The following is a 27,875-nucleotide window of genomic DNA, read 5'->3' as shown; positions in this document are numbered from 1 at the left end:
CACACACACACACACACACACACACACACACACAAATTCACAGCACTGAAGCTACTGCTGTTTACACACTTCATGCACAGACACACACACATACACAACCAAGCAGAAGCCAACACACCATCTGCCGCCCCTGTGTTTGAGTTCCAAATCCCAGTTATCAACAAAACACACAGAAGACCTCCAAACTATTCCCTTGGATAGACCAGAAGAAGAACTCTCACACACAGTCACATATGCGCACACTGCACACACACCTCTGCATCCAGATCAGATGGAACCAGGCGGATGGAGTCCAGGTAAGTTGCTCATTTTTCATTAAATGTGACAGAAGAAGTGAGATGGGTTTTCTTACTTCTTTCACAAAGTTCATTCACCTCACACATTTCTAATCCTCTTCATCTCTCTCCCTCCTCTGACCTGGGATGATCTCCTTTCCTTCCTGCTCTGAGCTGCTTTTTTTTTCACACTTATCATCAAAGCAGGTTTACGATGCACATTTCACTGGCCTCATTGCTCTTCATAGACGTCATCATCTGTCACTAGAGATCAATACTGATAAGAAATTCTCTCCGTGTCTCTCTCTTGCTCTGTGCCTACTGGAAGGACTCCTGTTGCTCAAAGAACACACCCCTGCAGTGCTGTGAAATCATCAACGATAGGTGAAAAACACCTGACACTAAGTGTGTGGGTGCACATGTGCAAATTATAGAAGTCTACAGCACAGCAATACCAGCATTTGAAATATCTCACTTGTGCAGCACCGTGCTTCCCTCGGGAAGCACGGTGCTGCTTCTACAATAAACAATAATTAAAGGTTTAACATTCATTTTACGTTAAAATTGCGTGCACAGCAACAGACGACCAAGTCTGACAATTTGTGCAAATGACACTAAGAGAGGAGTTGCTCTCTCTTTAACACCAACAGTTTCTAAACATTACAACACAATTTTAACTCGTCTGATGCAGTGCAAAAAATATAGAAACTGCAAAGTATACATAGGACAAAAAAAAGGTAGTGCACAACAAAAATGAAAACAACAGGTAGTGCCGAGCTTCTGGTGAGTTTGGACCATGCTGAAAAGAGTGTTAGATTGACTTTCACTGTTTCTGTCTCGTTCCTGGCAGACCTTACTCAGCTTCAATCTGGGGCTCTTAAAAATACACAAAAACTGTATTATCCTCTTAACCCTGTCTATTAATATTACAGACAGGCAGGAATGATAATATTTACTGCCTACCTACTCCATTAATATTAGTGTGGTATTCTGAATAGGGCTGCCACGATTTGTCGACTAGTCATGATTAGTCGACTATCAAAATCGTCGACGACTGATTTAATAGTCGACGCGTCGTTTGAACCTTTGTAAGATCACAAAAGACGCAGGAATAAGTAGCAGGATTTAAGAGTGTAATAACGGACTGAAACAGAAGATGGCAGCACTGCATGTACAAGGATGCCAGCTACCGTTAAACCCCGAAGAAGAAGAAGAAGAAGCAGCTGTGTCCCAGAATTCATAGCGCGACCCAGCGCAGTTTCCAACAATGGCGGCGGCTAGTTAGTTTTAATATTACTCTTATTATTCTTTCTGGGTCACAAAATAAACGTTTAACATATTTTCAGGCGAGAATGTAGCTGTGTAAACCTCAAATATCTGCTCAGTTTATCAGGACACCACATATTTTCAAAAGCGCTCCGACGTTTTCGGAGACGTCTGTTACCCACTAGGTCGTTAGCGAGCCGGGGGCTAGGCTAACTAGAGCCGTGAGAACACCGGACTCCCAGCAAATCGTTTTCAAACCCACCGCCGTCTTTCGCTACTCAGGTTAAATATATATGAGTCACTTAGATAACTTAAAATATTATTGTTTGGCTTTTTTTTTTTTGTATTTTATTTGTTCCTGAGTAAATCAGTTTGGCTGGGTTTAAAGTTTTAGTTTTTACACAGCTGAATAAACATCAAGCAGACAGCTGATTATCAGAAGTGTGAGATGCTCCAGAATATACTCCGGTGTCCTGTTATTTTTTAGATAGCAAGGAGTTTATTAAACTTCACCGAAACAATCTGCAAATTTCATTAAAAATTAATAAACTATCATCTTGTCTTTATTTTTAGTTAGCACCTTAAACACTTAAAGCTGTAAGCTAATGATAGTTATATAAGAGCAGATGCTGCTGGTGCAATAAGCTGTAGTTTTACGTCTAATGGATGATGATCTGATTAGTCGACTAATCGCAAAAATAATCGGTGACTAGTCGACTATCAAAATAATCGTTTGTGGCAGCCCTAATTCTGAACCACAGCTGCGAGGCAAAACAACCATCTTGATTGTGCTTCTATTCTGATTTTTTAAATTTTGTACAGTTTCTGAAATCTTCCACTTTTTTTGCTGCTACAGTGACACAGCACATTATTGATCAAGGAACTGACCTCCCAGCCCATTGTCCATTCGGTGGGCGAGGTTCAGGTATTGTGCAAATGTCCTGTTTATAAGGTTGGAAACCTGCAGTCAGCTGAGACTGAAGACGTCACCTGGATGATGATGAAATGTTTCTCCCACTGAAAACGTCCAGATGAACAGAATCAACCTTTTGGGATATGTGCTGTATGAAATGATACTACAGTAATGTTACTTACAGTGACAGTGCACTGCCACTTCATTAGGTACAGCTGTATTTATTCTACAGTAACAAACTTTTTGCTGAACCTAATCAGACTGCAGGCTGCCGGTTTAGGTTTCTTACATGCTTCAACTCTTATGTTCACATAATTTTTACTGTCTTTCTCTGTTTCTCAGTATGATCATACAGTATGGGTAACATTTACAGTCTCTGCCATTGTATTAAGTACACTTTTTAGTTGCATGTGAAGAAATTGCTGAACTTAGGATAATTTTGACATGTCTAAAGTTTATGCTCTGTGATGGCTCTATTGTTTTTAAGGGGGTTTAGAAGCAATTACTTCGTGTCATTTACTGGCTCAGTGACACAGTTACTCTGACCATCTGTTACTGTTGTCTGCTGAAGGTCGCCAGTTTGTGTACCATGACATTCTTCTCAATATGAACTAACATTATGAGTAACATAAAGACATCAATGGTCAACACTTTATTAGGTACACCTGTTTTCACTCTACAGCAACAACCTGTTTACCTACAACTTTTTACTGCCACCAACAGCGAGTCGGTAGAAAAATCCTGCTGCAATTCCTCCACAAATTGCACGTTTTAGTTGCTAAATGCTAACTGGTTAAAGTTACGTGTTCAACAGGCAGGTTAACATTTATGATAGTTGTTTAAAACTTCAATGCTATTGAAATAGGGGTTTCATCTGAAATTAGACCATTTGTAACATCTTTAGCACATTTTCTGCTCGGACCTACATAAAAAGCGTACATATGAGCGCTGTGAAATAGCACTGTAAAATATTAGCTTCACATAACAAATGTGTGCAAAAGTTTTAGGCAGGTGAGGGGAAAAACTGCTGTAAACAAAGAACGCTTTCAAAAGTGGAAGTGTCTTATCCACAGATCCTCTGTGTCGTTGAGCTGGTGGTACCATAGGAGGAAACAATTTCTGCCTCAAATTGGCTGGCAGAGGGTGGGCCCGGTGGAAGTGGGGTGCAGGGGCTTTGTTGTCAGTACAACAGCAGAACTGCTTAGAGAGAATGGGATCAGAGGACAGGCGCAACGGCAGGCTATAAGAGAACTAGCTAACACTGCTGAGAGGACCAGTCACTGGCTATGGTTAAAAATGGCTGACATCACTTGGGCAGCTACGGCAGTCAGCTAACCGCGAGAAAAAAGAAAATATTCTGCTTTTCTCTGCTCTGCTCTTCTTCCCTTTTCTGGGAGGCAGTGGGGGAGGTGTGGGAAGCCGGATCGGGCACCCCCCTTCTGGCTCTGCGCTCTTCTATCTTGTCCCTCTTGTCTTACTTCTCTCTGTCACCTTTTCTGTCCCTTTGAGGAAGTGAGGCTCCATAAATGCTAAAGGGGTGAGTATTATTTCTCAGTTGCAGTGAATAGATTAGAAAGAATAAGAGAAATAACAATCTAAGATAAACCAGTGACACACTCCAGGGCCTGATCAACCCTGGCAGAGCCTCCTTGGATGAGGGTGTCTGGTGATAATGGCCAAAACACCCGATGAATCCAAGGTCCACTACTGATGATGTGTCCCAAATGTTAATATGACCTAGAACCTAGATCAGATCTCTAATCCCCCCAAAAAATGGCAGATGAGCTTGGGTAAAAGACCGAACGTTGAGGCACACCATGATGTGCGCTGCTGGTAAAGTTTCCGGGCTGCCTTTCCTCATAACAACCATCCCTCAAGATTCTCACCATTTAAAGCAATGCATTGTCAGGGACTACAACATCTAGTCCTTTTCCTGAATGTGGATGTAGGCTTCCTCACATCCTTCGGTCTCTTCACTTAATCCCAGACACACTCGATGATGTTGAAATCAGGGCTGTGTGGGAGCCAAACCATCACTTCCAGCACTTCTTTATGCTGAAGATAGTTCTTAATGACTTTGGCTGTGTGTTTGGGGTCGTACATTTGGGCCCAATAAACAATCATTTATATTTGTGAAAGCTTTCTTTGTTTACAGCATTTTTTCACACCTGCCTAAAAATTTTGCACAGTGCTGTATATATATAGAGATTTTTTTTCCTTTTGAAAAAATGGTCCGTTGACTCACTTTCAAATCATTCTTTTGTATATCAAGATATTAGTTAAAACCCTGAAATTGTTAACGAATGGATTTGGTACAGGTGCAACAAACAAATACGAATTATTTTTCCTCATATTTGCTAGTTAAAATATGAGGGGAAATCCTTCAAGCCCTCCTACAAAAAAACAATACGCATTTCACATTGGGAAAGACAGCTACTGGCAATTTCTGAATTGTATGTAGTTATATTTCACAATGATGCAAAATAAAGCATGTAGAATACTTTTCAACATTAATTTCTTAGTAACATAAATAAAGAAAAAGCTATTTTCATTCAACTGCAATGCTGGATTAAGGATATACAGTAGGATAAATTGCATAACAAGAAAAATATTAATAGATTGTCAAATCCAAATAAAACTAAATTCTGGAGTTTCTACATGGCACTCTAATTAAAAAATAGAAAATAATTGTTATTAAATATGTGCAGATTTTTTGCTTTCAAGCACTAGGATATCTCAAATCATCAAATCAAATTTTTAGAAGATTTTTTGTTAAACCTCCATTTGGCATAAAAAATTAGTGTTCAAAGTCTGGACACACGACTACCATACTACGTGAAGTAACTGCTGAAACTCTACTAGTGAATGCAGCATTACAGACAGTCTGTACTGCAAAAATCAAACCAACCAACCAGCTGATCTACACCACGGCAAGAGTAGTCGTTGACATGGTTGGCTACAGGATGAACAGCCACAAAGAGCAGGACCCTCCATGGAGAAGAAGACTAGAGGCCAAGAGCAAAACAGCATGGGGGGAAGTTAGCCAACAATCAGAAATGCAGAAAGGTGTGATGAATGGGTGCCCTATTAACCCGCTCAGTTTTCTGCCATTTTCAGTCAGAACTGTGTCATTCCTCTGTCTATGTGCAATCTCACTGAGGAGCTTAGCTCATGTTTTCACTCCAACTGCCACACTGTGGCTCCGCTGAAAACCAGGAGGCCTATAACTAAATCTGAACCCTGGCTGTCAGACACGAGTGCCGCAGAGCTGAGTGCAAGTACAAAAAGGACAATCTGCAGGTGTCACTTCAAAGGGATTGCTGGAATCATTATCAGCAACCAGTGAAAGATGGCAAAAGAAAATAGTTATCTGCTATTATTCTGTCAAACTGTGACAAACCTCACGTTTTATTTAAGACGAATGCCTCACGGAGAGTTTGCATTGAATCCTCTCCTGCTGTTTGTGAAAGCTTCTCTTTTTTTATTGGTGAAGTCATTTCCACAAAGACTCAGATCATCTGCTGATGACCCCTCAGTGTCTGTCCCCTGTCCTGTTGTTATCAACAAGTTTAAGCCTGTGACTTCGTTCTCTTTACAGAAGATTGATGATCACTTGAAACCATTCGGTACATTAAATGATGCTGTACCTTCTTATCTATTTAAAGAGGTGTTTCCCACTGTAGGGCCGTCTTTTCTAGCAGTGGTCAATAGCAGTCTGTCCTCAGGTGTAGTCCCAAAATGTTTGAAACATGCAGTGGTTCAAGATTGCTTAAAAAAACTGGATACCACAGTTGATGCAAACTACAGACCTATCTCTAAACTGTAAAATTTAAAATCGTGGAGAAGATTTTACAACAGCTTTTTGGAATAACATTCTAGAGGTTTTCTACTCTGGTTTCAGAACTTAATACAGCACTGAAACAGCTCTTTTACGAGTTTTAACAACTGCTACTGACTCTGGCGATTGTGTTGTTCTTAACCTTTTAAATTTAACTGTTGCATTTGACACAGTGGATCTTGAAATTTTACTCTCTTGTTGGGACCAGATCATTATTATCAGGAAGTCCTAAAAACTCCCTGAAAAGCCTTCAGCTGATCCAAATTGCTGCAGCAAGAGTCCTGACAGGGACTAGAAAGAGAGCATATTTCTCCTGTTTTGGCTTCCTGTTAAATCCAGAATTCAAAATCCTGCTCCTCACATACAAGGTCTTAAATAATCAGGCCCCATCTTATCTTAATGACCTTGTAGTACCATATCACCCTATTAGAGCGCTCCGCTCTCGCTCTGCAGGCCTACTTGTTGTTCCTAGAGTATTTAAAAGTAGAATGGAAGGCAGAGCCTTCAGTTTTCAGGCCCCTCTTCTGTGGAACCAGCTTCCAGTTTGGATTCAGGAGACAGACACTATCTCTACTTTCAAGATTAGGCTTCAAACTTTCCTTTTTGCTAAAGCATATAGTTAGGGCTGGACCAGGTGACCCTGAATCCTCCCTTAGTTATGCTGCAATAGACGTAGGCTGCCGGGGATTCCCATGATGCACTGGGTGTTTCTTCTTCACTCACTATGTGTTAACAGACCTCTCTGCATTGAATCATATCTGTTATTAACCTCTGTCTCTCTTCCACAGCATGTCTTTATCCTGTCTTCCTTCTCACAACCCAACCAGTCGCAGCAGATGGCCCCGCCCCTCCCTGAGCCTGGTTCTGCTGGAGGTTTCTTCCTGTTAAAAGGGAGTTTTTCCTTCCCACTGTCGCCAAAGTGCTGCTCATAGGGGGTCATATGATTGTTGGGTTTTTGTTGGGCTGTATAAATAAAATTGAATTGAATTGAACCAGTGCGTGAACATCAAGGGCATAGCCCTGGAGTTATTTAGATCCGATTTAGCAGATTGAACTTTCTGTGGTCGCCTTGGTGACTACAAATACTCCTCCACTCCTTTTCAGGGCTCAGTTTGATTATTTTCATGAACCCAGATTTTTGTCCTTCTTAAAAAGAATGAAGCATATTCTGCTAGATTGCTGCTCAAGTGTCTTGAAAACATAAAGGCCTGGATGGCTCTCAACTTTTTAAATTTTAATGAGAAAAAGTCAGAAGTGATGGTGTTTGGTGATAACGCTCAACCTGGGTTCCTTTGTTCAGTACGTAGAGTCGACTGTCACAAACCTCGGGGACGGTGGAGCGTAAAGCTCATGGTGATCTGAGATGGAATGAGCCTTTATGAGGTGTTTTGACAGTCCAGTAAAGTCTTGCTAAGTGTTCTGAACATCAACTACTGGTCAAATCTTTAACTGCTAGTGGGGGGGGGGGGCTGCCCCTCCATAGTGGTGCTATGTGATGTGACAGCTAAAGGAGGGAAAGAAACTAATGAATGTTTGTTTTGTTTTGTTTTTGTACAGTCCAATAACACAAACTAAGCAACCCAACGAGGCAACAGTAACGAAATAACTCCCCTGTTTTGCAACGTAAAGTTGGTGTTTTTGTCAATTAAGTCTGGTGAACTGTAGCAGCTTCACTTCCTTGTTAAAAAGAAGCAGATCAAGAAGTGAAAATGTCTTATATACAGTGCTCAAGTCATGATGACTCTTTTAGGTTACTTCGGGGCGCCACAGAAGTACATTGCTTTAGGTTTTGCGCCAGCTGCTACTGCTCTCTGCTCTCTGCTCGGGAAAGTGCCTACTGTCATCTACTGGAGTTAACAAATTGTGTGGATCAAACTCACACATAACTGACTGAAAATAGTTTACCCAGTGAAAGTATTATTATTGAAACCATGTTTTTTTTAAGTTTTAAATGTTGATGAGAAAAGGTGATGGTGTGTGGTGATAACAGTCAGACCCCATTTGTTGATCTGGGGTCTCAGTACATAAAGCCAACTGCCACGAACCGTGGGGTGAAAGTGGACGCTGAACTTCAGTTTGAGAGTCAGATCATGGCCCTGATTAAATCGAGCTTTTTACAAGTCTTGTCGGTTTTTAAACCTCTTCTTAAAACCCTTCTTCTCCATGGCCTGTAACATCTGTGATATGTTGATTGTGCTACAGCTCGTGATTTTTAAATATAACCTATGCAAATTAATGAAATCCTTAATTTTTTTAAAAATAAAATAACAATAATAATGTATTCCTTACAACACTGAAAAAACTACAAAAATATGGAATTATGTAGCAGAGAAAAATGATAAATAGTTGTAAGTATGTCTTATATTTTAGATTCCTGAAAGTAGCCACACTTTGCTTGGTTGACAGTGCTGTTAGTGACCCTCGGCCTTCTCTCAATGAGCTTGATGATGTAGTCACCTGAAATGGTTTCTCTTCACAGGTGTGAAGGTGTCAGGGTTCATTTGTGGAATTTCTTGCCTTCCTAATGAGATTGGGAGCATCAACCCTATTAAGAAGACAACAACACTCCATCGTTACTTTAGGAACTGAAAGTCAGTCAGTCTGGAAAATTGCTAAAACTTTGAATGTGCAGCCGCAAACACCATCAAGTGCTATAATGAAACTGGCTCACATGAGGACCGCCCCCGGAAAGGAAGTCCAAGAGTCACAAACACACCTCTAGGCTGTGTAAGGGCTATTTGACCAAGAAGGAGAGTGATGGAGTGCTGCGCCAGATGGCCAGACCTCCAAAGTCACCTGACTTAAATCCAACTGAGATAGTTTTAGGATGAGATGGACCACAGAGTGAAGGCAAAAGTACCAACCAGTGCTCAGCATCTCTGGGAACTCCATCGAGACTGCTGGAAAGCCATTTCAGGTGACGACCTTATGAAGCTCATGGAGAAAATGCCAAGAGTGTGCAAAGCAGCAATCAAAGCAAAGGGGGCTGTTACGAAGAATCTAAAATATAAAAGTTATTTCACAGTTTTATGTTTACTGCATAATTCCATATTTGTTCATTCGTAGTTTTGATGCCTTCAGTGAGAATCTATAATGTAATGTATGCCATGAAAGTAAAGAAAAACCATTAAATGAGAAGGTGTGTTCAAGCATTTAGTGTATATACGTGTACACTACCAATCACTTCATCCTAAAACAACTGAGATATATTTTCTCTATATAACTCCATCGCTCGCTCATCTTTCCTGCACTAAACTGATTTAAAAAAAAACATAACTCGACATAATAACAAGTTATTTTATTTATAATTGATATAAATAAAATAACTTGACATTTCTCATATCTGAAAGGACACCCTCCTCAAATGTGTTTTTAACCCTATAATGCCCTCAGTATCATATTTGATACGTGAGTTTCTGAGACCTGTTTCATCAGCATAATCAATACTTTCCATCATTTCAAAATTTTATGGACTAAACTCTTTTTTTTTGTCTAAAATTAACATTGTTGTTAAATAAAAGTTGCCAAAAATACAAAATGTATCAAATGCGATACACAAATTATATAATAAATATATAATAAAAATATATCATACACAACATAATAAAGCAACAAAAGATGTGGATTTTGTTATTAAAGGTTAATAAACATCTCAGTTCCAAAAAATCAGAATTTTCAGGCTATTTTTTGATGGGTTGAGTCTTACAGGGATAATATTCCACAAAGATATTCTGATGAATTTTGTGAAAACTTTGTGAAAACAAAAGATTATAACATTACAGAGGTTGACTAAAATCATTATAGGTCCACACCATGTGCAAAAGGTTATAAACATTCAGTATTTCCGTTTGATACAGCAGTAATCTAGCACCGCCTACATATGTAAGATATTCTAAAGCAGCACAAAGCCCTGTTGTTCTGCAGTATCGAGGGGTTAAAAATTCTCCAAACATTTCCTGATGAGAGCTTCATTTAAAAAAAGTATCCGTATCAGTTTATGCCTTCAAGAAAAAACATACCAGCAGTGTATGTGGGCCCTGTCATACACCCTCCTACTATTAAAAAAAATAAAATGCACACAAACACACATATCTGGGTGCACACACACATATGCGCATTTCTGACATATATATTGACTATATATAACAACTATGTAAACAACAACTATTTAAAACTATGGATTACTATGACAAAAATATGAATAGAAACCACTCATATAGCCAGAAATGCAACTATCCTGCAAAAAATGTTAAGAAATTTTAAAATGTGACTGGAAAGATACACAAACTAAAGCTTCAAATTATTTGTGCATATTGGACCTTCATTCATTGAAGCAGTTCAGCAGAATGCTCAGTTCAGTTTAAGCAGTTTTTATTTATAGAGCCAATTAAAGCATTTTACACTGTGAGGTGAAATTCAACTGAACTCTAACGTCTAACTGAAACTGATTCGTCATCCTGTTACCTTCTAAATGATGTCAGGAATTTCCCACCTTTAGTGTTATCTTACAGCAATTAACTGTTCAAATCTTGTCCCGCTAACAGCCAAATATGGGCTCATTCACACGGAGGTGCTCACAGAAGTTCACATTTTCACAATCTGATGAAACAACAACCAAGTTCTATACAAAAAGCATGATATAGAACGTGTTTAGAAAGCTCTTCTGCACTGTTACCCAGTGAAGACAGGCAGTGTATTTACACCTTTGTTCTATGCAGGCTTCTCCGCTTTCCCTAAACGAAACTACTGTTTAGCTACATGTGATTTTAACTTTACCTACACGCATAGTTTCTGCTGGATGCATTTGTGTAAAATATAGTTAAATTATTCATTATGTGCTTTCTATGGCTTTTTTCATTTTGATAAAAGTATATCACAATATCCAAAGCTAAAGACTAAAGACCAACTTTAAAATCTTACATATATAACATTTAATATGACACTATAATTTGAACCTCTATATCTCTTATAATATAAATAAATTTCATTCTAATTTGATCCTTATAGGAGTCTGATGTATATCAGTCTGTGGGTTTACGGGTCAATACTGTGACTATCAGGTATTTTTTGCCTTTCAAAACGCCTCTATGAAACTTCAATTTCTTGCTTGAGCTAAGAGAACAGAAACAAAGCCAAAAACTGAGTTTTTTAAGAAAAATAAAAGCGAACTAGTATTGAGGATTAAGTAGTGGGCAGCATCCGCATCCATATTCAGACAGTCTTTCCATCGCTGATGTTCAAAACAATGAAACTGACCAAGCGAACCCAAATCTTCGCATCGAAGTTATGCAAATATATAATAATCATTAAAACAAAACAACAGAGGCTCGCCGAACCAAAATGTGAGGCTATGAAATGACTTTTCACTCTCCATTCTCTTCTCCATTTCACTTTGGTGACAAAGAGCATCTAGACAAAGACTGCTGTGTTTTTCTTCAGGTGTTTCCCTGAAGAGTTCTCTCTCTTGTGACAATAATTAAACCACTGGACCTACCTGAGAGGTAAAGAACGAGCGCAAATCCGTTCAGAATCATGGTGGTCTTGTTCGGGGCACCCATTGGAGGGACGGGGAGGGGGGAATTAAAAAGGAGGATGTGGGACGGGACGCGGTGCGTTCTCGGCTAGTCCGTGGTGCGTTCTCGGCTAGTCCAACAGCACCGCTCAGTAAGACACACAGCCCGCTGCTACATTTACCGCACTGACACTATCCGTGCGTCCCCCTGTTCTCTGCCCTGCGACGAGAAAGTCCTTTAAGTTTCAGTCTCCAGAGAAAAGAAAGGAGAAGCCTCGGAGGAAGGTCTCGGTGCAAAGTACGCGCCAGCGAGAACGCTCCGAGAGGGAGATTGTGACTGCTGTTGTGCCAAAGGTTCGCTTTCACGCAGCTCTGCTCGGAGAATTCAACTGGATGGAGCAAATGTGACTGGGCTACAGCTGTGCACGCAGACAGTCATAACGCGGCTTCGTTTGGTCCCGGTGCATTCTGCGATCACAATGCTGACAAACAGCGGATGTTGGGGTTATAAACTGGTGATATCCCTCCTCCTACACCCCCTGAGATCATCATCATCATCATCATCATCATCACCACCACCTTTAGGAACTGGCGGATGAAAACAGTCATTGTAAAGAGGGTAGTCACGCTGTAAACTGCTTTTTCTATTTCTGTACCCACCAAACACTGCGCACAGCCTCAACTCACTTTGGCCCAGCGACATTTATTCTCAGTTCTAATTATAAAATCACAAACATGCGCATTTACACTAACATCACTGAAGTAGTCAAATATTCGACCGTTTAATAATTTGGATGCTAGAATATCTACACACCAAAAAAAAAAGACAATTGATGCAACTTTCGACCATCAGAATTAGTTCTGTAGAATTAGATCACGGAAACGGTTTTGCATCCTGTAATGACTACAAGGACATCATCATCACAACACTAACAGCCTCAGTGCCGTGGTAGCAACAATCTATAGACTAGAGAGAGAAAATTAATCACCAAAGCCAGTGCTGAGTCTTACAGTTTTAAAGAAAATGTTAAAAGAAAAGAATTTAAATGTAAACAAAACAAAACAAACAAGCAATAAAAAAAACCTTCTTCACCCACCAGCTGTTCTTGATCCACACCTGCCATGGTACTGGATCTGTGACCCAGTGTTTTGGGTTTGTTGGTTAATTCATATTTTTGACTTTTGTTATTCCTGGTTCTGGTTATCTTTGTTTCTTAAGTTCTCAGCGATATTAGTTCCTCCTCCCTCAGGGTTTCTCTTAGCCTTTATTTGTCCCGGTTCTGGCCCTTTTTGCCCCAGGATGTTGAGTTTGTTTGGTATTATTCTGTATTATGTTTATGTTCTTTTTCACTATTTGTGCTGTTTCGATTATTATTGTTTCGGTTCAATTCTTACACTTACACTTAGATTCTTAATTCACACACCATGAAGTTTTCTGTTTTTGATTTCCATCATTCCTAGTTCTGTGCGCCTTCTTTCCTAGTGTTTCTGTTACATACATACATGTATATAGCAGTATACACAGTATACAATGTGCCGGAATTCTGTTTCACCCCAAGCTCCCCATGGTGCATTTATAAGTATATAAAATATATATCTCCAAGAGATATAAAACTAGAAATTACAAATAAATAACATGCCAAATTTCAGTAAAATTAAGGGATACAAAGGTACTAATGACTAATTATACAATACTATAATGATAACTATACAATACTAAATGTACGATAAACAAAAACAGGACAGAGCCAATACGAAGTGGATTGTGTCATGATATTGAATACCAGGTTCAAGTTATTGTCCATTTCTAGTGTTTTAGTTCTTAGCTTCTACTTCCCACATAGCAAAATTGGTATGGCCTAGATCTGGCCCACACAATGTGCTTACACATGGCCCACATACCGCAAAGAATGACGGCCCTTTGGTGGCCCAGATCTGGTTTGCCAGAGGTGGCCCACACATGGGCCAGCACAAGGCCAGTTGCAGAAACACTGGTGGTCCTATGCTGGTTTCAGCCCCAGATGTCAGCCTAATGTCAGGTGTCAGTTTTGGCCAGCGGTCATAGGTCCCTTCCAATAATATGACGCAAAACTGGAATAAAATGTATCCATGGACTAGAAAACGTTATTAAAAGAAGATATATGTTAACACAGCCCAAACACCAACACCAGCTAAAAGCAAAAAAAAGCTTTATACTCTACCTATTCAGGTGAGCATCCAGACTAACTAATGAAAACGAAAACACAACTCTCCACACAAACAAACATACAACAACATTAGAGCACATAACAAACATATACATATTTCCAACACATACTATAAACAAATCAATAACATAAGCTTCAGCCATTTCTATCTAAATTAAAACCCTTCTTAACCATACTCCCCTAACCTGGGCACACTGGTCTGCTCCAGGAGCTCACAAGCAGGTGATTGAGCTGCTCTTACTCTTTAGCTCCACATTCTGCAAGAAGCAACCAGGACAGGTGAGTACTTTTACCAATTCTGTTAAATAAAAAATGAATGCCTGAAGGAGGAGCTTACGCTCAGCTAGGCACTCCCCTATGCTAACTGGAGAGAGCGTCGCAGATACAATACAACTAAACAAACGACTGGCAAACAACACACCAAAACTTATTAAATTTACTGATTGCTGTTAGTAAATTTATTAACAGTAATTTCCGCCAGCGCACCTCTGGCAGAGGTCAGAGGCCAGCGCGCCTGCACAGTCTGCATCTTCACACTCTTCTACCACACCACACAATCACTGGCCATTTTCCGGGCCATTAACTGCAGAGCTTCGCCTGCACCGGTCATCTGAAGGCAATTGTCTCTGGTGTGAAGATACGAGATGTGCAGCAGCTGAAACTACGGATACTGGATGCCTGTGCTGGCATTTCTCCTGCGGTGTTGCTATCAGTGTGTGAAGAGTGGGAGAAGAGGGTTGCATTGACAGTCCAACACAATGGGCAGCACATTGAACACATTTTATAAGTGGTCAGAAACTTGTAAATAACTCATGAAAGAATAAAGTTACATTGAAACCAAGGACACCATTGTTGTTCTTGTGACATTACCAATAAGTCTGATGTGTCACATGGCCCTTTTCCTATTGAAAAAACAAAAGTTGTATCCAAGATGGCCGACTTCTAAATGGCAACCATGGTCACCGCCCATCTTGAGGAGTTTGCCCCTCACATATACTAATGTGCCACAAACAGGACTTTAATATCACCAACCATTCCCATGTTATTACGCTGTATCCATAGAAATGGCCCACCCTGTAGATCACCTTCAGATCCCCTCGCAACCGCCTCAAAGGATCAAAGATTTCTTCACAAACCGGCCTCAATCCATTAAGCTCGGCACCCATCTCTCAGCTCCACTCTCATACTGTATACCATCCCACTCAACCAACATCATCGGTAAGTATGCCAGTGATACCACTTTGACTGGTCTCATCTCTGATGGAGACAAGACAGCTTACAGGGCAGAGATAGAGAATCTGTCCCACTGTCGCACTCAGAAAATAACCTGAAACTGAATGCCCTCAAAACAAAAGAACTCACCATGGACTTAAGGTGTCATGGTCTGGGTGGGCACCTGCAGGTCTCTGACAGCGGCCCCTCCTCCTTTGGGCGGAGTTCGGTTGCTCCTCCCTGGCTGACCACCTGTGAGCAATCATGCCAGCAGTATATCAGACCTGCGCTCTCAACCATTCATCGCCTGAGTATCTGCTATCCCCATGTCAGTCGAGTGGAGCATCATGACTCTGTCAGACGCTGTGTGATGTCTTACTTGTTTTTCTTGTCCTCAGAGGTAGCACCTGGAGTGGAGATCTTGTCTCCCTCACTCCCGCCTTCCTGGACCTGGGCCGCCTGCTGCTAACATGACGTGGCCTGCCGGCCCACCACTCACTTGCCTGCCTCCCCACGCTTTGACCGCTTCCGGGCTTCCGCCCCACCTGTCACCTCCACCTGAAACCAAGTAAGGCAACTCAATTCAACTGTGGAGGATCGTTGATTGTCTGCTGGATCCCACTGACCGTGATCTCCTCTTATTCCAGTGTCCCGGCCCCTGCCTAGTCCTGTTTCTACCTCCCCGCTGCCTCTGCTGTTCAGCCGTCTCCTAGAGGTGTCTAGGTCGCCCTCATTATCGTAGATAATCCTACGCGCCACGAGTGTGGTGGCGCCGCTTTGCTTTTGCTTTTGTTTGCCTGTGGGCGGAAATAAATAATTTGTTCCCTACCGTCTCGCTTCCGGGTTGGTTTCTGCACCTGTGTCCATCTTTGTTCCCTCGTGCCGCTGGGCCGTGACATAAGGAGGTGCAGACAGGTTCACTCTTCTCTCATTATAAATGGAGAATGGATGAAATCCATCAACACCTTCAGGTTTCCAGGCAGCCATATCACCACCAATCTCACCTAGACCCACAATGCCACGCCAGGTAAAGAAGACCCTTCCCACGTGTCTTGGGGAAGAACAACCTGGACCAGAAGTTGCTGCTTCAAACCCAACCCTGAATTGAATAAGGGGGTGTATGGATGTATGTATGGATGGGTGGACAGATGTATGTATGGATGGATGTATGTATGGATGGATGGATGGATGGATGGAGTTCATCACATATAATATTGTGTTATTATAGATAAATTTACCCAGTGGTAAATGAGGCACCCTAAGATAAAAGTCAAACCATTTGCTCCTATAAATTATATATGATTCAAATATATATTTATGCATGTACATGATTGTAGAGTCAAGTATTGCTGCCATAACTAGGCCAAGACCCATAACAGATTTTGCACTAACCAACTAACCCACTAAAGCTACCAGTTTTTGAGGATCTGAATTAACTTTCAGATAATAAATAAATAAACAAAAAACCAATCTGCTGTAAAGTCTCTTTTACTCTGCTAGAAACACAGAACAAACCCCAGGAATACCAGTTCAATCAATGCAATGAATTTCACTCTTATTTATAACAATATTGAAGGAATGTCCATGTCTCCTTTATTAGCCTATGGGACAATAAGCTTTAATGTTTAACTAGATCCCGTTTAAAGTTTCAGAGCTCTAATGTGCAGCCATTACCTTAGAAATAAACAGCAAAATCTGCTCAGGGCAAAAACTTTTAACTGGAGTTTAAATGTTTATTGTGTGTGCTGAATGACCAGATTTACTGAAGAATTTTCTCTTTCTGTTTGCTGATAGTAAATTGTGTTTATTCTTAATCAAACATGTAATCAAAATATAAGTCTGATTAATATGTTAAATAAGAAATAAAGTGCAGGGATGGAGAAGATGTGTTGCCAACCCATCATTATACATGATTTTGAATAAGAGTAATGATATTAAGCATTCAAGTGTTGAACACAAAACAATAATTCATATTTTCCTGACAGTCAGTTATGCTTAATGCTGATCAAAATATAATCAAGTATATAAATATAAGTATGTCTAAGTTTAACCAACATAACAAAAAGAAAATATAAAAGATAATGATCCTAAAACTCAGAAGTATCTGAACTATTACCGTACTCTCACACATTTCTAGGTTTTATTTTAGATTCCCTTTCAAGCATTCAAGTGAATCATAAAATTCAACAATTAAACAACAACTACAATTTGGAATTATTAAACATCCTGATAATGTGCAGTACTCTTCAGTAAATTATGTTTGTGTTCTCATAACACTAACTCTCACCCACTGAACATAAATCATGTCAAAATTCTGACTTAGCGTGATGAGCAAGCAATTAATAAAACAATATTTTATGCATCAAATACTGTGATTACCATCCTCAAAAGTAAACATCTATAACCCATGAAGAAAATGAACATGAGTACAATAAGTAATCACTCTCGCTGCAAACATTTTACACAGAGGGTAAGTTTGCAGTGGAGACACGTGGAACAACATTAATTTAGCCGGATTTTGGCAGCTCTGCCTAACATTCATCTCACTGTTGTGACTTCACCTGATAATGTTTGGAATTGTGTTTGTTTGTTTGTTTGTTTGTTTGTTTGTTTGTTTGTTTGTTTGTTTGCTTGTTTGCTTGTTTGCTTGTTTGTTTGTTTGTTTTAAACAACTTTCATTAAGCTTTGCTTCAGTAACAGAGACTAATCAAGCAAAAGGCTTATTTTTTGTTTTTGGAGGTTTTTTGTTTTTAGTTACTCCTAACAACAAATGTTAATGAACAACTTCCTGTAGATCTTCATAATAAAACCTCCTGCTAGGCACAGCAGGAAGTGAAGTAACCAAAACCAGTTGTTTCACGCGATCACTTATTGTAACAATAAAATAAAACAAATAAAAGAATGATTCCATAGCTCAACAAATCACTTACAAATGATCTCTTATTTAAACCAAGTTCTCCAGCTGTAACTGTTGTTATGAACAACACAGAAATGTGTTAACATGTTTGGATGTCACAACGCGTGAGGCCAGATGCCATCTCAGAAGATGTGACCTCCAGTGATGGAGAGGGAAGAAAGGCTGAGCAGGTATAAAAGTTAAGTGAAGAAGTGATGCAGGATTCTTCTGTTTTGTCCTGTGAAATGAGAGATTGGACCTAAGGCATTCAGTCTTTTTTCTTATCAGAGGGATCAGGGAAGACACCTGGATCTTGAGGCAATTAGAACTGGGTGAGTCCTCCATCTGAACTCTGCATTGTCTGCTGGGTAACACTCATAGTATCAGAGATTAGGACTTTTTAAACAGAGAGCCGAACCCAGACTTCCTGTACTGAGGTGCTGGTCCTGCAGCAATTTTTGTCACCATTTGATTGCATCTCTGGAGTATAGTAATCATTTTCTGTGTAAGAAAAGTCGTATGATCTGTGAAATGTCTATTTGCGGCTAATCAGATGCTGCCAACACCACCCCTATCGTGTGAAGGTGCAGGAGAAACCCTGCTTCACTTGGTGAGTTGATAACCAGCTTCATGTGACTGCTTATCCTGATCGCCAGTGTTTGGATAAGTGAATCCAGATAACTCAAAACTACCATGAGTATGCTGAATTCCCTTCATAGTATATGGCTCCGTTCTTAACCATTATAACTGACTGCAGTTTTCAGTTGCAAGCACTTCCTTCTGTAGGATCAAGCTATTTTTATTCTGTGTAGCTTTGTAGCTTGTTTTTCAATGATGTCAACTATAAAAAAGTCAGTGCAGAGCATTATTGTCGACCCGTTATATACCACGTAAATGTGTTTTTGTAACTGCAATGCACTACAGGACGCTATAGGGACAATATCACCTCTATCATCTGCTAATGATGGCCATTGCAATTGTGAATTTATGGACTGAATCATGTGTAAACTTTGGAAACTTGTTATTTTGGATTGTAAAATAAAATCTTTTTGATTTATTTTGAATTTAAGGACAGAAGCCATTTTAAGTTTGATATTTTCACATTATTGTTTTTTGTTTAAATACTACCAGCATTTTAATTGGTATTACTTAATGTTTGTATTTATTTCATTTTTATTCTGATAGTCCTATTGAGTAATATTAAAATACATTTGATTATTTATTGGGTCATTATTTTAATTTGCTGTGGCACAAAACTAATCAACTAATGAAAGAAAAACTGGCAGATTAGTCGACTACCAAAATAATCTTTAGTTGCAGCCCTATTATAAACACACACACACTTCTATTGTTGCTTCCTTGTGCCTCAGTAATGCTTTCCTGATAAGATTATGATCTCAGTTGCTAATTTTAAGTCCTCTTATATGTAGCCTGATGAGGATTTTTACATTATGGTCCTCATTGGAGTCAAAAGGGAAAATTAGAGGAAAATTGGGTTCCCAAATAAAATTGCACTTAAATACAGCATTATCACATTACACTTTCAGTAAGAAAATAGATACGTTTCTGTATTGTGTTCATCTGAATTTAGGAAATTTAAATGAGACAACACTGCTATCATCAGGTCAAACTACAAATTACAATAGTACTCTGATATCAGAATATCAGTCAAAATTATTATATCTAAGGGCAATGCTGATGATGTGTTTTTTTATTTTAGAAAATGCGTTTTACAATTTGTAAAGTAATTGATTTCAATTATGAGCTTACCAGCTATGGGCTTATTTATTGACCAGCAATGTACTTTCAGTCCAGGGTTCTGTGAAGTACACTGCTGTAAATTAATATTAATATAATAAATTAATTATAAATTTGTTCCGTTGCTGATTTTATTTTTGTATACATGTCGTATATATGCATATCTGTTCAGATCTTCAAATAAATTCTAATGAGACACAAACACAACTGAGTAAATATAAAACTCTGTTGTTACATGATTATTTAATTATTAGGGGGGAATAACCTCTCCCCCTGTGGAAAGCTGATTTCAATGTCGCTAGCCTGCACCCAATCCTGATTACTGTCACATCTGTTGAATCACGAAGTCACCAGTCAGAACTGTCTGAGAGTGTGAACGAGGATAAAAGATCTCAGAAAGAAACACATCATGCCATATATTGGATTATAGTCTCAAAGGAGCTGGAAGACTTTCTACTGTTTTCTCATCTGGACGTTACCGGGCACAGGACCTGGTGGAGTGCATGTCAGGTTCAGGTTGAGGTCCTTAAAATCATGTAAGGATTTTTCTTCGGTCTTGCTCGTCAGCACGAGGATTCATATAGGTTTAAAGCAGTTCACTCGTACCTTATTGGCTGCACTCGTGTTTGATAACTTGTGTTAGCTAGCTGACTTTTCTGCACTGTTTTTACCCGCTCGGAGTTAGAGGCCAGCTTATTTAATTTTTCAATGACCACATTTTTTTTATATCTATGGTTGGTTGTCATTGCCCCATACTCCCGCACCCCACCCCACCCCTACGGGCCATTCGATCCCTATACAACCGTTGCAAGAACTTGGTTCGCATTGCCGGCAATAAGTCGGACTCGTTCCCGGTGGGTGATGGGCTCCGCCAGGGCTGCCCTTTGTCTCCGGTTCTGTTCATAATTTTTATGGACAGGATTTCTAGGTGCAGCCAAGTGGCGGAGGGCTTTCACTTTGGTGGCCTCAGAATCTCATCTCTGATTTTCACGGATGATGTGGTTCTGTTGGCTTCATCGGGTGAAGGCCTCCAGCTCGCACTGGAACGGTTCGCAGCCGAGTGTGAAGCAGCGGGAATGAGGATCAGCACCTCCAAATCTGAGGCCATGGTTCTCAGCCGGAAAAGGGTGGAGTGCCCACTCCGGGTCGGGGATGAGTTCCTGCCCCAAGTGGAGGAGTTCAAGTATCTCGGGGTCTTGTTCGCGAGTGATGGGAGAAGGGAGCCGGAGATCGACAGATGGATTGGGGCTGCAACTGCAGTAATGCGGACGCTGCACCGGTCCGTCGTGGTGAAGAGGGAGCTGAGTGTAAAGTGCAATTTACCGGTCGATCTACGTCCCTACCCTCACCTATGGCCACGAGCTGTGGGTAGTGACCGAAAGAACGAGATCGCGGATACAAGCGGCAGAAATGAGCTTCCTCCGAAGGGTGGCTGGCCTCTCCCTTAGAGATAGGGTGAGAAGTTCAGGCATCCGGGAGGGGCTCAGAGTAGAGCAGCTGCTGCTCCACATCGGAAGGAGCCAGCTGAGGTGGTTCGGGCATCTGACAAGGATGCCCCCTGGGCGCCTCCTGGGTGAGGTGTTCCAGGCATGTCCCACCGGGAGGAGGCCCCGGGGCAGACCCAGGACACGCTGGAGAGATTATATCTCTCGGCTGGCCTGGGAACGCCTTGGTATTCCCCCGGATAAGCTGGAGGAGGTGGCTGGGGAGTAGAGGTCTGGGCCTCTTTGCTTAGGCTGCTGCCCCCGCGACCCGGCCTCGGATAAAGAGGATGAAGATGGATGGATGGATGGATGGATGTCATTGCCATTTTTCTTTGTTTCAAAACCAGATGTTGCTGTTCTGGCTCCAAACATTTTGACTCTATATCTCGGTCTGATATTAAAATTTGTTTAATCATCTGTAATATGGAAGTGTGACAAATATGCACAAAAACTAAAAAATCAGGAAGCATGTAAATTTTTTAACAGCAGGAAAAAAATGTTTAAAAGTGGAAGAAAAGTGTTAATGATATAAATGGTAAAAATTGTTTAACACATCGATGGGTTTGGAGAAGTGTTCATTTCTGAGCTGGAGCACTGGACTAGTGCTTGTCTATTACATATATTGTTTTTTTGTAGTTTCAGCACTAAATGTAAATGACTACCTGGTGCAGAGACGAGTGCTGTGACTGTTCTGGTCCTTACCACAGTTCTATGTTCCTAATTCAGTAGTGGGGAAGTAAAGGAGACATTTTCATGCACACATGCATGCAGATGGTCTGCCACCATGTGTGCTTACATATCTTCACATGCAATTCCCATAATTTATTTTATGAAAGAAACTGATGAGGCAGCCTGATTTCAGGGAAAAGCTTCTGCAAAGTGTTCATTCAAAAGTTTTTGACAAAGCGCTTGCTTAGAGGGGTTTCTCTATCTTCTTTGTATTATTGTACGGGGTCTTTACCTACCAATATGAAGCACCTTGAGGCAAATCTTTTCGTGATTTGGTGCTGTGTAAATGAAGCTGAATTGAATTCAATTGAACTGAATGTTGAGGCCAAGAAGACAATGACAGAACGCTGCTCTTCTTCAGATATCAACAGCTTTAACAGCTTCACTTACAACCCGCAATCAGGAATACCGTTTTACACACACTCACAAACAGAAGTGCTACAGTCTTGCCCACATCGGTTCTTGAGTGCATAAAGTAAATGCTGAAAGTTGACACACAGGTTTTACTTAACTCATCACTGTATGCTCAGTTCATGTGACTCGTGTGAGGAGATCATACTGGATTATTGCTTGGTGACAGTGGGTATGCTTTTTTGTTTACACCACACTTGCACCCAATTACACCTGAGCAAAGGTGCTACAACCAAGCTCATATGCACACTAGGAGTCTAGTGGAGCACATGTTTGGTGTTTGGAAGAGACTTTTTCAGAGTGCACTTCGATTCACGCCAAGAAACTGCTGCATTGTCATTAATGCAACAGCTGTTCTTCATAACTACCTCAAACAGCATGAATGCCCAGACCCTCCAATACTAGAAGATGACAATCCAGATGTTCCCTCATGTAAACCGCAGAGAAGACTTACTTACAGAGAAACTTTTGCATTGTGTAACTTTTTCATTTTACATTTTCATTGTTCCACTGGAATATACATTTTCACAAGTCATGATCAAATTATTCTAAAGTGTATTTGTGTCTGGTATATTAATGAGTCACACAATATGATGTACTGAAAAGATTTTATTCATTGCTGTTATAATGAGACCGTTGCATCTTGCTCTACTTCATCTTGATTGCTACTTTCTACTTTGAGCATCTTAATTTTCATTTCATGCTCGTCCTTTAGATACTTCAGCTTCATGAAATTCACTTGCCAGCTTTTCATTGTGAGTCTTCTGTTCCTGTGAGCAGTGCTGGCAGACATCATAGCTTCTGAGGGTGTGGAGGGTAAACTGTCTTCTAACTCTGCCGTTCTGTCCATTTGAATTCCACCTACACACAAGAACAGTTCATATGATCAAATGAACACATGGGAGAGCTGTTGGTGACAAACAGTAGTCTGAAATGAGAGAAAGGCTAAATCAGGGCTTAATATGCTCACTTCAGGTGTGCGTGATCCCTCGCCTGAACTGTCTAGATGGTCATCGTCTGATATGTTCTCTAAAGGTTGTTGGTGGTTGGTTTTCCATTATTCCTGTCAGAAATTCATCCAACTGCTCCGAGTCCTTGTTTGCAGGTCCTTCACCAGTCGTCAACCTCTCCTTCTGGCTTCTGCAACAAACTTTTTTACACATTTTTTACATTGTTCTACAGAACGTGGAGACTTTTGTCTTCAAAAGAGTTTTCTCATCCTCAGTGAGGTTGTTTGACCGCTGTCTCTTTTCTGCTGCCATTGGTATAGTTGGATTTTCTTCTCCAGTTTCATAGAAATGTAAGCTATTTTGATTCCACAGTTTGGTTAAATCACACTAGCACTAGTGGTTTTAAGTTAATCCTAAATGCTTTAGTTTAAGACTCCATAGTCCAGGTGTTACTAATCTCTGAGTAGTCTGTGTTTCACGAAGTGGATTAGTAGTTGGATAGTGGATTATTTTTTAAGATAAGAACAATCTTACTGTAACTTCATCTGTATCAACTTGACTGTGGTACGAGGGATAACAAAACCACTTTGGCCTACTTGTTAATGTTCATTTAAAGTGGTTTATCACTAAACACTAAAGTACTGATACTGCTAAACTCTAAACACTTACGTAATAATTTATAATAGCAATTAAGCATCAGTCACTGTAGTATTTATAATATATATTTAAAAAAAACTAAGTATATCCTTATTGCTTCCAATAAGTTCTGCCTGTGTCCTGGTCTGCAGCATTCAGCTGTGTGCTACAATCTTCCCAGGAGTGGACGTCTTAGCAAGGTCCCCCCCAGGTCACACTGTGGAGTGCTCAAAGGATTTGCAAAAACACAGTGCAGTTAGAAAGATGCTGAACAGGTCTGGCTTTTTTGGAAGGGTTGGCAGCAGAAAAATTATTTTCTCCATTCCAATGAAAATCTTCATCTTCATCTTCATCTCTGCACAAAGTGAACATGCTCCGCTTCCTGTCTTCTTGTCAGTTTCACCATCTACAGCACATCTCACTACCATCTTACAAAGCCTACTCATTCACTCTTGTTTCTATTCTTCTGTCACAAATCACCCGTGACACTCAGCTCCACTAATGAACAATACCCAGATTTCCTCTCTTGGCACCCTATCACATCCTTTCTCTAGATCTACAAACACAGTGAAACTCTGACCTTCTCTATGGTTTTTGGTTTCAGTTTAATTCAGATAGGTTTAATTCAATTCAGTTTTATTTATATACTGCCAAATCACAACCACAGTTGCCCCAACAATCATATGACCCCTTTTGAGCAAGTGCTCTGGTGACAGTGGGAAGGAAAAACTCCCTTTTAACAGGAAGAAATCTCCAGCAAACCCTGGTTCAGGTCCATCTGGTCCAGCCCTAACTGTATGCTTTAGGGAAAAGGAACATTTTAAGCTTAATCTCAAAAGTAGAGAGGGTGTCTGTCTCCTAAATCCAAACTGGAAGCTGGTTATGGAGACCAGTGTTTCCCAACCTTTTGGAGCCACATCATATATTTAACATTAGAAAAATTACATGGCACACAACCAAACAAAAATGTTACAAAAAGAATATTGATCATTTTTCCCCGCACACCAGGTATAGTGGAATTGGCTCAATTCGATTTCTCACAGCACACCTGATCATATCTCGCGGCACACCGAGGCACAGTGGTTGGGAAACACTGTTGTAGAAGACAAGCCTGAAAGCTGAAGGCTCTGCCTCCCATTCTACTTTTAAATACTCTAGGAAGAACAAGTAGGCCCACAGTCTGAGAGCGAAGTGCTCTAATGGGGTGATATGGTGCTATAAGGTCATTAAGACAAGATGGGGGCTGATCATTCAAGACCTTGCATGTGAGGAGCAGGATTTTAAATTTGATTCTGGATTTAACCAAATTACGGGAAACCATTCTGGGAGAAATCTGCTCTCTCTTTCTAGTCCCTGTCAGTACTTTTGCAGCATCGCTCTGTTGTTTTTGATGTTGGGATGTTTTCTAATTTTGGAGATATTATGCAAATGAAAGAAAGCCATAATACAAATTGTTTAATATGTGCACTGAAGGACATATCCTGGTCAAAAATGACTTGAAGCTTCCTCAGAATTTTACTGCAGGACAAGGTGATTTCATCCAGAGTAAGCTTTTGGATAAAAACCACATTTCTACGATTTTTAGGTATGAGTACAGTAACTTATCTGAATTTAGAAGTAGAAAATTAGAGGTCAGCACGGTGGCACGGTGGTTAGCACTGTTGCTGCACAGCAAGAAGGTCCTGAGTTCAATTCCACCATCAGGCCGGGGTCTTTCTGTGTGGAGTTTGCATGTTCTCCCCGTGTTTGCGTGGGTTCCCTCCGGGTACTCCGGCTTCCTCCCACCGTCCAAAGACATGCAGCTTGTGGGGATAGGTTAATTGGAAAATCCAAATTGCCATTGTGTGAATGGTGTGAATGTGCGAGTGAATGCGAATGGTGACCTGTCCAGGGTGTACCCCGCCTCTCGCCCTATGACAGCTGGAATAGGCTCCAGCGCCCCCCACGACCCTGAAAAGGATGAGCGGAAGCGAATGGATGGATGGATGAAAATTAGAGGTCGTCCAGGTCTTTAAGTCCTGGTCGGAGAGTGCCAGGTGCAACCTTCTGGCAGCAAAGACGGGTCTGCAGTTTAACTAACTGGTGTGTGTTACCTGGCTTCATGGACAGATAAAGTTGGGTAGACAGGGCATATCAGTGAAAATGGATGCTATGTCTACCCACACTGCATAATCAATGCATACCCTGTTTATATTATACATACCCTGCATGTATAATATAAACAGAATTGGTCCTAGCGTGGAAACCTGTGGATCTCCATAAATGACGCTAACGTAAATGGAGACACCTCCTAACACACTAACTGGAGTCTATTTAGATAGATACATTTCAAACCACTGCAGTGCAGTACCTTCAATACTTCAATACGGGTTGATGTAGCTCAGGTGGTAGAGTTGGTCGCTTACTACTGCTTGGGCAAGATGCTAAGGTGGCTCTCATATCTAACCATAGGAGTATGAATACCGGTTAGATAGAAAGCACTTACATAGAAAGAGCATGGAAAGAAGTGCTTGTCCAAGTAGGTGTGAAAGGGTGAATGAGGCAAGTTGCATTAAACAGCTTTGAGTTCTCCGATAGAGTAGAAAAGCTCTATATAAGAACCAGTTTATTTACCATTTCAACAGTCAACAGTATCGAACGCTGGACAAGCACAGAGATGAGTCCACGACCAGAGGACATTAGAAGATCATTTGATCACGGAGCTGGACTCTCTTAGGGTGGTGTCAGAGAGGCGAATGTTGTCCAGGATAAAGACAGTGTTGGATAATACCTCCCACCCACTCCATCACGTGCTGGCTAGCCATGGAGATGACCAAAAAGCATCACTGTACTGTACGGCCATCTCCCTGTACAACTCATCCACCTAACACACTGTAAACTGTAATTCTTTCATATTCAGACATTTATTAGTAAGTGACTTATATGTATATATTGTTCTATTTCTTACTTCTTGTATTGTCTGATTTTCTTACTGTTTGTACTGGAGCACTGTAACCAACATAATTTCCCCTGGGGATCAATAAAGTATCTGATTCTGATTATTTAAGTGATGGTTTAATTAATGCCAGCTTGAAGGCCTGTGGTACATGGCTGTAACAGAACACGATGTCAGTGTGTGATACCCCAGGAAGGCTTCCAGTCCAGACGGAGTACCTAGCAAGGTACTAAGAGCATGCACACACCAGCTCACCCTCATCTTCAACCTCTCACTGGATCAGGCAGCCATCCCATCCTGTCTAAAATCAGCCACAATCATCTCAGTGCCGAAGAAGTCTCCCATCAGTAGCCTGAATGATTACCGCCCTGTGGCCCTCACACCAGTAATCAAGAAATGCTTCGAGAGACTATTCCTCCAGCACATCAAGGACTACTTCCCCCCTGACCTCGACCCCCACCAGTTTGTATATCGCATGAACAGATCCACAGAAGACGCCATCGCCATAGCCCTCCACTCTGTGCTGAGCCACCTGGAATAGTGGCAAAGCTACGTCCGAATGCTCTTTGTGGACTACAGCTCAGCCTTCAGCACAATCATTCCGGGCATCCTCATCACCAAACTGGTCACTTTTGGCCTCCCCCCTCTCACATGTGCCTGGATAAAGGACTTTCTCACAAACCAGCCCCAGATTGTAAGACTCCGCCCTCATCTCTCCTCCACTTGCACACTGAGCATGGCTCCCCACACGGCTGTGTGCTGAGCCCCCTCCTGTATCCTCTCTACACCCACGACTGCAGTTCGACCCACAACAATAATCTCATCATCAAGTTTACTGATCATACCACGGTAC

At 40.8% G+C, this 27,875-nt stretch overlaps 1 protein-coding gene across 1 annotated transcript in view; it reads right to left on the bottom strand.

Moving 5' to 3' along the window:
* The window catches only part of gfra3 (GDNF family receptor alpha 3), a 65,457-nt gene extending 53,272 nt beyond the window's left edge, over positions 1-12,185 (bottom strand). Inside the window, exon 1 of the mRNA XM_005751859.1 lies at positions 11,787-12,185. Coding sequence (XP_005751916.1) covers positions 11,787-11,850 — 64 coding nt within the window. The 5' untranslated portion in view covers positions 11,851-12,185. The remainder of the gene's footprint in view (positions 1-11,786) is intronic.
* Positions 12,186-27,875: the final 15,690 nt, after the last annotated feature.

Source organism: Pundamilia nyererei, unplaced genomic scaffold (genome assembly GCF_000239375.1).
Source record: "Pundamilia nyererei isolate P.nyererei 1_Seehausen unplaced genomic scaffold, PunNye1.0 scaffold00330, whole genome shotgun sequence".
NCBI classification, from domain to species: Eukaryota; Metazoa; Chordata; class Actinopteri; order Cichliformes; family Cichlidae; genus Pundamilia; species Pundamilia nyererei.
Note: the sequence above shows the minus strand (reverse complement) of the source record. Positions and strands in the feature narration are given on the sequence as shown.